General features: G+C 48.8%; 1 protein-coding gene across 1 annotated transcript; it reads left to right on the top strand.

Moving 5' to 3' along the window:
• Nucleotides 1–668: 668 nt before the first annotated feature.
• POP4 (POP4 homolog, ribonuclease P/MRP subunit) lies at nt 669–9,798 on the top strand. Its single transcript, XM_019423280.2, has 7 exons — nt 669–870; nt 2,840–2,892; nt 4,501–4,724; nt 6,150–6,227; nt 6,341–6,402; nt 8,008–8,109; nt 9,274–9,798. Exons 1-7 carry the CDS (start codon nt 864–866, stop codon nt 9,408–9,410), a joined length of 663 nt encoding a protein of 220 aa, XP_019278825.1. The 5' UTR covers nt 669–863; the 3' UTR covers nt 9,411–9,798.
• The last annotated feature ends 301 nt before the right edge of the window (nt 9,799–10,099 follow it).

The raw sequence follows: 10,099 nt of genomic DNA, 5'->3' as shown, positions 1-10,099 counted from the left end.
TGACTTAAAGTACAGGGACCATATTGCTCAGGCCCAGCACTCAGCAGAAATTCAGCCTGCACACCAGGTCACTTCTGAGAGGTCTGCATCAGGCCTTCCAAGCCACAATTCTTGGACCCTTCTCCAGAGCAGTAAGAATCCTTCCTTGCCTTTTAACTTCCTGACAGACACTAGCGTCTCAAGAAAACGTTCAGACTATCAAGCCCAGCCCACTCACAAGTGTTGGGGAAAAGGAAGCCTGGAAATGGGAAGTGACTTAAAGCGAGATCACACAGCAGGACAAAACTATAACCTAAGCCTTCTATCCCAACTTCAGCGCCTCGGTTAATCTGTAGAGAACGCTGGTTAAAGACTCCAATGGACCTCATTCCCACCATTGCCGTCCTCCCCTGGTCCCCAACGTCCCCGCGGTCCTCTTCAAGTTGGCTCGCCTCGCTCTACTCCAGCTCTTCACAAGCAGTCCACAAGTCCTAACCGCAACCCCACGGCTTCTGACCTTCCTCCGTCTATAGGACACGCAAGCTGAAAAACCTCCATACAGGAGATACACCCTCAGGACCAGCAGCACCTCTCGCCGCAGCGGGGCCCGCTTCCAGGCGCATGCGCTAGCTTAGGTCGACGCGCGTCCGTGACGTCACGGGTGGCGCCATCTGACAGCAGCCCTGCGCGCCTGCGATCCCAGCAGAGTTGGAGCGTGTCCGTCTGGCGATTTAGCGTGCCTTGCGAGCTTGGGCCCAAGAAGTCTCTTCACTACAAACTTTGGCGAGAGAAGTTCTGATGGCCGAGGGCTGCTGAAGAAAGTGAAGAAGAGTGAGCGACGCCCGCAGGAAACGTCATCAGAGCGCACCGGAAGCGGCCCGAGGATGAAGAGTAAGCGGGGTGCAGGGCCTCGAAACTGGGGTGGGGTGGGATGTAAGTGGTCGGGGAGTTGGTGCTAGTGGGTGAACAGGGTCACTGCGAAGTCCAAACGGAACTGGTGTGGGAATTGTCCTGCCTTACATAAGTGAAACTGAGGCCCAGAGTCCCGGTTGGCCTGGCTCGGTGTCTGAGCCAAGTATTGATGTCAGAGCTGGCGGCAGGTCCCCCACAGGGGCCTGCTCAATGGTGTGTGGTGTTAAAGGAGGGCCCAAGACCTTACCGCCGACTGGGCCACCGCCTCTCTTCCCACTGCCTCCCACTTGGTGACGGTGGTTAAGGCCCAGATACTCTTTACGACCTGGTTTCCCCTTCTGTAAGGTACTGGTAGTGGTATCTGCCCAGCCTTCCTGCTGTTCTGTGAACGACCCTTGTCAGGTGGAAAGCGTAGGGAGCATGCTGGGGAATGGTATCGCTAACCCAGGACTCGGGAGTTGAGCAAAGGATAGCAGTGCCAAGGAGGGGAGCAAGCACCCAGGGGAGTGTAGACACCGTTAAAGCTGGTCTTTGGATCAGTATTTTCATTTCGATCTGTGCCACTCCCTATCTCTGTTACCAAGTTACGTGTCTCAGCTTATATGAGCGGCAATTTTCTCATGTGCATAATAGGAATAATAACCACTTTAAAGAATTGTTGGGAAAATATGTGTAACTTTTAACCAGGTACATGGCAAGTAATGAATGCTGGATAGTCGTTACGTATATTGCTTCAGAAAAGACTTTCATGTCGAAACAACTGTGACAGTTGAAGCAAAGTCGTTCCTGGGGTGCTCTTTAGAAATAAGTTTTACTCCCATTCTTCCATCTGAGGGAGAGCCAGACTCATATAATATAATATAATATAATATAATATAATATAATATAATATAATATAATAATATATAACACATTAGTTTGCTTTTTCATATGTCCTCAAGGAAGCATAAGGGACCTGGAGTGAGATTGATAGAGCATTGTGTAAACCATATTTTCTAGTCTTTTGACCCTTAAACCAGGCCTTTGTCTTATTCTTATTCCATTCACACCCGTACTCTGTGCCTACAGCCATCTTTTTATTCTTCAGGCAAATTAAGAAATGTGGAAGTTTTTAGAGGTCAAAACCACATTGATCAATATATATATTTTGAACTTGAATAAAGACCTACTGTATTTTATCAGTTTAGGACACCATCTATTGTGTGATACATCCCAATTTCATAGATGTTAAAATGTGAAAAATCTTTTTTTTAACATCTTACAGTCAACAAAGTGTAATATTTCCTACCATATGCATCCTGGGACTCTCTAGTGTATAACTTTTTTTTTTTTTAAGTTTATTTATTTATTTTGAGAGAGCAGGGGAGGAGCAGAGGGAGAGAGAGAGAATCCCAAGCAAGCTCTGCGCTGCCATTACAGAACCCAATGTGGGGCTCAAATTCAAGAACCATGAGGCCATGAGCTGAGCTGAAACCAAGACCAAGAGTCAGATGCTTAACCAGTGAGCCACACAGACACCCCTGTATCATATAACTTTTAAATGAGTTGCTTAATTAGACTTCTAGAGCAACTGTTCAAGCTCCTAACCAAGCTCCTAGTGTGGTCTGCTGAAGTGCAGTAGCATCTGAAACTTGTTACAAATGCAGAATCTGGGATTGGGGCCCAAGTGTCTACATTTTAATGAGATCCTAGAGATGCTTACGTAAATTAACAGTTGAGAAGCACTGTTCTAAAGCACACCTTCGGAACTTCTCAGATGGGTGGTCGGGGGTGGGGGGGGAATAAGAGGCATCCAAGAAAGCTTTGAAGCTGTGCTCTTTATAGCACCCAATCTTCTTCTATCTCTAAGTAAGCAGAGTTATTTTCATAGTTAGAAAAGTCTTTGCTTTATAGCCATACCCAATAGGAATTATCATTTCTTATTTGTTTGTTTGCTTTAATCCCCCAGGTGTGATCTACCACGCCTTTTCTCAGAAAGAGGCAAAAGAGTTCGATGTTCAGGTACTGTGCATGGCAGGAAGTCTGGGAACAACAGAGGTGATGACAGAATGGCTCAGTACTCCAGTCTTGCTTTAGATGTCCTTTCCCACATCTTACTCCTCGTCTTTCTAGTAGATGTGTTAGGCTCAGCCAAGATCTGTTGTTCTGATGGCCTGTTTCCATATGCTCGCCTCTTCTTATCTTGTTTGGTAAACTAAGACTTCTTAATCTTGTGTCATCTTTCACTGTGCTGAGGTCACTGGGCTATGCCCACCTGAAACTTGGCGCGGTGAGCACTATCATTTGACTTTGTCACTGTGCCCCCTTTTCTCTTGAAGAGGGCAGGCAAATCACATTTCATAAGTGGAATATATGGATTATATTTGGATGCTGCACACATGCTTTGTCAGTTTGGCAGAAGCTCCCCTGGTGACTCCTCTTGAGGGAGTTAACATGAAACCAAGATTTTAAAAGATTGATATTCCTTTATCTGGCTTCTCCATGAAGAGGGACTACTTAGGTATTTAAAAGAAGCAAATAATTGTCCTCTCGCAGTAATAATGATGATGATCATGAGTCTTTAGTTAGTATCTAAAGGTGCAAAGCTGAAGCCAACTGCCATTTTTACTGTGAGCTACCTTGAAGACGAGGTGAATCACATCTTGATGCCCCCCATTGTCCCTTCTTCTCCTCCATAAGGGAGAGCTTATTATTGACACGTGAGCTTCAAGGTGTTCGCAGCCCGGTTAGTGCAGCAGGGTTCAGGAGATGGCCCAGCGAAGAGGCAGGGCCTCAGTACACAGTGCTCGCTGGGGCTGTGGCAGACCTAGGACAGAGCCACCTGAATGAGGAGTAGATTGGTGGAGCTCCCAGCTTGAGAGGCAGAGATGTTTGGAGTTCCTTCAAGAATTACGATAGTTATGACAGTTATTTTGCCCAGAGGTCCTAAGAGCCTCTGCTAAGTACAGTGAATTGATGTTCTGCTCTGTGTGGGAGAAGTTGAGCACAGGAGGCTGAGATGCATTGGCACTTCCTTTCCCCAAGTGGTGCGGGAGCAGACTTAGTGAGTAGCCATGACATGTCCACGGGGCCAAACCCAAGGAAAGAGGATTGCATCGTGGGCACAGTGTCAAAATTCCTACCCCCCAAGGCATGGCCCACCCTGGAGCAGCAGGTGGTGCCAGCTTCCCAAGCGTCAGATCACTTCCTTTGAGGCCATAGCTTGGTTCTCTGAACTCGCCTTCCTCTGGTCATGACTGATTAAGTGTTGTCATACGTTTCCCAAGCTTTCCTCCCTGCCAAGGGTCAGAGAAGTCTTTTCTTCCACATATAAAGGGGTTTTGGTTTTTTTATCCTCAAAATAACCTCTAAGAAGTAGGGCAGAAAGTCGAATTTTGACGTGGCTGTTTTGTGTGGCAGTCACAAATTGGCATTTGAGTGTGACTTTCGCATCTGAACAGCTGTGGGAGCTAACATCCAGCACATGAGTGGCTGTGTGAGGCTCAGTGGGCAGATAGATGGGTCCGCGATGGCGTCCCATCTGCGGTTGCAGTGCTGTGTAAGAGGGCGTGGGTTCCAGGGCTGTCCCAACCAGAGCAGTGGGCACCGTGCCACCTTGTCCCCGTGCAGCTTCCGGGAGCCCAGCAGGCCGAGGCCTTCGTGAGGGCCTTCCTGAAGCGCAGCTTGCCCCACATGAGCCAGCAAGCCCGCGAGGACCACCTGCAACGCAAGGCTGTCGTTCTGGAGTACTCCGCTCGCCGGAAGCGAAAAGAGAAGAAAAAAAAATCCAAAGGCCTCTCTGCCAGGCAGAGGAGGGAGCTGAGGCTCTTTGACATTAAGCCAGAGCAGCAGAGGTACGCCAAGTCTTTCCTGCCTTTCTACGTAGGGCAGCTTAATCTTCCCTGTCTCTGCTGGACTTGGGAAGCCCAGCGCCAGTTGGCAGCCCCTTTCCTCTTAAGCTATCGGAGCTTCTCCCACTTCTGCCACAAGGGGGCAGCGTTCCTTTACCAATTCAGACCGTGTTTGGGCTTGGCTTTTAAAGTGAGACGCGGTGAGGCTCTTGCTGTTTTAGTGTTTGGCTTCCGTCCTAGCCTTAACTAATGAGACTCGTACCATAAGTGAGTCTGTTACCCATGGCAACAGGCTGTTTGTCTTTCAGCTTTCCTAGAAAAAGAGGAACTGATATTTCTTAATATATACTCTTTATAGCTTTTAATAGTACTAGACAGAATCATCCACTGGGGTTTTATTGCCAAAGAATGTGCTGCCCACATGTTGTAGAAGTTTCTGAAAGGGACGCATCACTCCGTGGGAGGATGTGTTCCTCCCTCCAGCCGACACTGCATCTCTCCTTGGCTACGGTTCTGCATATGTGCGTCTTAGGACTGGTTTTAGACTCTCATGCCAACACCGGTAGCCAGATAGCCTCCCATATCCCACAAAACAAAGTCATTCACTTTGTCCATGGCCCCTGTTGCAAAAAGAGCTGGCCTTTGGGTGGAGGAAGGGGCCGCTGCCTGCCCAGTTTTCCTCACTGGCTTCTGCACCCATAGAGCCCACTTCAAGTGTGAGCCTGAGGTTCTCACTTTTCTAACCAATAGTGTCATGTAAACAGACTCCCCATGAGGTAACAGGACCAGTACTGATGACCCCAGAGGACAGCCTTTGAGGTCTTCTTACCTGTTCCCTCCCTTTGGTCCCACCACCTGCTCAGTCACCTTCCAGACACCTGTTACCTTCCATGGAGGTGTACATGACAGCCAGCAACTCCTGTTTACTCCTGGGTTACCGGGTTCAGCTCTTGTAACAGAAGACCTCAAGTAGCAGTGGCTTAAGCAAGATCGAAGTTTGTTTCTCTCATGAAAAGAAGTCTGTGTGAGCACCACCCTGGGCTGGTGTGGCAGAAACCCAGGCAGTGCCTCCCCGGGTGCATCGTGGCTGCTCTGTCATCTGTGGATGTTGCCTCATGGTCTAAGGTGTCTGAGCCCCAGCTGTCAAGGCTGTATCTAGCCAGCAAGAAGGGTGGAGGGGCAAAGGAGGGCAACACCTTCTTCTCACTTAGCCTCAAGAGGGTTCTAGCAGTGAGGAAACTGAGGTTCAAAAGGTGAAGGTACTTGATTTTAGTCAGGTTATCTGCTGTAGAACTAGGATCTGCACCCAGTCCCCAGTGACCCACGTCAGGATCCTTGGCATCAGGCCATGCTCTGTGCTCTCTCGATGTTATATTGCCCGGCTCATGTCACCTAACTTTTTACTTCTTTCTGACTTTGGTTCCACAGTTACAATCTTTTTCTCCCTCTACATGAACTCTGGAAACAGTACATCCGGGATCTGTGCGGTGGTCTCAAGCCAGACACGTGAGTTGCATTTCTGAAGCCTTGCCCTTTGGCCACAGATGTTTGTAGACCTGTTTGATCCTTTCAGAACTCTTGATCATGGTGTATGTTAAGGGCTTCTGTTTACCTCCTAGGCAGCCACAGATGATTCAGGCCAAGCTGTTAAAGGCAGATCTTCATGGGGCTCTTGTTTCAGGTAACTTGCCTAAGATCATATGGTCACCCGAATGCCCAAGGCATCACTCAGTGGCACCATAGCTCTGTGCTACAGGGTTAGACACACTCCTTGCCATGTGGATATTTCCAGACCATCAACACTGAGAGTGGGAGACAACTAGCTACCTAAGCTAGTTATGGACACTTTTTGGACACACTCTAAATGGTCTTTGTGTACCTTTCCACCCAAGGACCCCACCTACTATCCCAGAGGGCACAGCAGCTGCTGGCACTTGCCCACAGCCTTGAACAGAAAGTCCCTTTCATCCACTTCCCCATGGTTTTAAATGTCAGCTATGGACTTACAGCTCCCAGGTTGTCCTCTCCAATGCAGACCTTCCCCTGAACATCTTTGTTCATCCTGCTGTCCTGTCCACTGGATGTAGCCACCCACATGTACATGGGTGTCATAAGCTGCACATATCCAAAACAGCTCCAGGCCTCTCCATAAATCAGCCCTTTCCCTGGGGTTCCCCATCTCTGTTCATGGTACCAGTGTTTACCCTGGCTGTTCAGGCCAAAAGCCTGGGAAAGATCACATTTCTTCTTTCTTAATCCCTCACCTCCATCCATCAGCATGTCCTAGTCCCCAAATCTAAGCCTCCACCATCTCCCCTGGATTCCTGTAGAAGCTGCTGACACACTTCTCCCCCAACCAGGCAGCCAGAGGGAAGGTTTTATACCAGAAATCAGACCATGTTTCTCTTCTACTTCCTTACTGTGGTCTGAAAGGCCCCTGTGACTTTATTGAACACCAGGTCTAACCACAGTGGCCTGATTTCTGCTTCTCCCACACCAAGCTTGGCCATGCCTCAGGGCCTTTGCATTTGTCCCTTCTCCCTGCCCAGAATTCTGTGTGTTCACAGACTGACTGCTTCTCATTATTCAGGCCCCTACTCAGATGTCACTTCCCCCGAGGGTCTACCAACACTAAAACCCTCCTCCCCATTACCTTGTTCTTTTTTTGTTCATAGCAATTACCGCTGTCAAAACACAGTTTTGTGGTTTGGTACACATTCCCCTCCTACCATTGGAACATCAGCTCCCTGAGAACAGAACCTAGGACAGTCTTATTCACTGCTGTGCCTAGCAGCTACCTCAAACAGTGCCAGGCACATAGCAAGCGCTCAGTCCGCTGGCTATACTGGGGCATGGGTCAGGAGAGGTGAGGGGCTGGCTCCCTGTGGTGGCAGTTCACCCTACTCGTTGCTCGATGGCCGGTAGCAAGATTCCATTCTGACCAGAGTTTGGGAGGTCATGGGAAGACCATGATGGACAGGTGTCCCTTCAGATTCCATCAGTGACACTTGGCCCCTTCCCAGCAGCCTGTGGGTCTTGGTGGTGCCAGACATACACGTGACCTCTTGGCTCCAGAGTCCTTCCCATGACCCCATGGCTGCAGGCCCTCCAAAGGACACCTTGGCAAAGCAACCCAGAGGCTACAAAGCCACAGGCAAGGGATTGGGACTTTGACTTCTCATCCAGCTTGGTCCCTGTCGAGCTGAGGAACTTCCCCCTGCCTAGCTGGTTGTGGCTCCCCCAGCACCACAGAGGCCAAGGCTTCAAACGCCCTTTTCTTTTGCAGTCACAAAATCCAAATGCCCCTCCTACGTGGGTGTTACAGGAATCCTTCTACAGGAAACAAAGCACGTTTTCAAAATTATCACCAAAGAAGACCGCCTAAAAGGTACGTAACTGTGTCTCAGGGCGTTGTGGTTTGTGGCCTCCCCAGCTTCATCAGCCCTTTACTAGTGGCTTCAGTGGGTCAGTTTGGTCTCTCACGTCAGCACAGATTACAGATACCTGCTGACCATGCAGTCCACACCTTCAGAGGGCATCCTTGCCCCTGTGGCTCTCCCTGAGGCATCCCTGCACCCAGTCAGCAGCCTCGGCCTGATACGATGGAAGGAAGGGCTGTAGGGTCTGCCCCCAGACACCTGAGTCTACTTCTATGACGGAGACCCCCCCCACCCTGCCCAAAGGCTACTGCCTTTCAGAGGAAGGGGGCTAAGCAGACAATGGGGGGAGCTAAGGTGGTGCCTGTCCCTGGAGTGTTCCAAGATCTTTCCCTTTCTGGTGACCCTTTGGGTCATCCACTTGATGTGCTAGAGCTCACTGTTGTAGCAGAGATGGGTGTGCACCACTGGTCTGTCGAGATTTCCATACTCCTTGCCTGCAAATCTGAGATTTCAGAACCACAGTGGGAGGTTTTGGTTCCTTAAATTTTGGAGCTTGGTTTTTCTTGTTGCTGCCTTCCATTTCCTTGTATTCTCATTCTAAACCTCAGAAAATGGTACACAGGTGTCCCCAGTGAGCACAGGCCATGAGTCCATCTTAAGGTGATGTGGGAAGACCTATTTATAGCACTTTTTCTGGGAATTTGGCTTGAGCCTTTGACCCTGAAAATTGGGTGTTGAGTTATATCTACGGTCTGAGTAAACTGGCCACATGACCGAATAATGCCCTGTGATCCTGGTACTGCTAACCTTTGTGGGTTTCCCATTTCTTATTAGCTTACTTTTTTTTTTTATTTTTTTAATGTTTATTCATTATTTTTGAGAGAGAGAGACAGATCGCGATCAGGGGAGGAGCAGAGAGAGAGAGGGAGACACAGAATCTGAAGCAGGCTCCAGGCTCCAAACTGTCAGCACAGAGCCCGACGCGGGGCTCGAACTCACAGACCGCGAGATCATGACCTGAGCTGAAGTCAGACCTCAACCGACTAAGCCACCCAGGCACCCCTTAGCTTACTTTCCAATACAGACATTTTAGGAATAGTTTCTGCATAAACGTGAACTTACTGTCAGGATTTTTTTTTTTTTCTCATCCTTTTTCCTCCTTTGTTTTCCAGTTATCCCCAAGCTAAACTGTGTGTTCACAGTGGAAATTGATGGCTTCATTTCCTATATTTATGGAAGCAAATTCCAGCTTCGGTCAAGTGAGCGATCTGCAAAGAAATTCAAAGCAAAGGGAACATTTGACCTGTGAGCTCTTTGCTATGGAGGCAATTGTTTGTGACCCCAAGGACTGGAAACACCTGAGTGCCCGCCTTTCGGTGAAAAGATGGCCAGGCCGGTTCTAGTTATAGACCACCTCTACCCCATTAACACTGGAGTTAAGAACAATTCATCATCCGGGAAAAACACACCACAATGAACGAAGAAGTCAGGGAACGTAGGTGATTTTGTCTAGGTGATTTTGAACTTGTATTGCTCCCATGAGAGAAAAGACTGGCAGAAAACACCAGGATTACCACGGTTGACTTGACTAGTGGCATTATTAGATTTTTATTTCTTCTTCATACTTTTCTGTGTTTCCTGAATGGTCTGTGATGAATCCGTTGTTTATGTAATAATAAAATATTAGTAGGCACTAATAGGCTCTTGTTGGGAAGAAACAGTCCCTCCAACGCAGCTGGTTTGGAAGGGAAGTGAGCCGGAGGCTGTGCCTGGGTGGCGGCTTCACTTTCACCCCTTAGACAGCTGCCATCAGGCACCCGATTCCCAGGGTCAGTCAGTGTATCTGACATGTTGTTTTACATCACACCCACTGTCGAACTCCTTGACCTAACTGGAGTTCCCCTTGCTTTTCCAAGGAAGCAGAAGAGTGAGGGGTGACGTCGCAGAGGGGCTTTGGACTCATTCACTCTAGGGATTAGAATTGGGATGGGACACGGA

Source organism: Panthera pardus, unplaced genomic scaffold (assembly GCF_024362965.1).
Source record: "Panthera pardus isolate Hobbes unplaced genomic scaffold, ASM2436296v1 HiC_scaffold_18, whole genome shotgun sequence".
NCBI classification, from domain to species: Eukaryota; Metazoa; Chordata; class Mammalia; order Carnivora; family Felidae; genus Panthera; species Panthera pardus.
Note: the sequence above shows the minus strand (reverse complement) of the source record. Positions and strands in the feature narration are given on the sequence as shown.

Coding starts and splice junctions, on each gene's coding strand:
- POP4 (XM_019423280.2), top strand. Junction 4,725..6,149: donor ATTAAGCCAGAGCAGCAGAG/GTACGCCAAGTC, acceptor TTGGTTCCACAG/TTACAATCTTTTTCTCCCTC. Junction 6,228..6,340: donor GGTGGTCTCAAGCCAGACAC/GTGAGTTGCATT, acceptor TTTACCTCCTAG/GCAGCCACAGATGATTCAGG.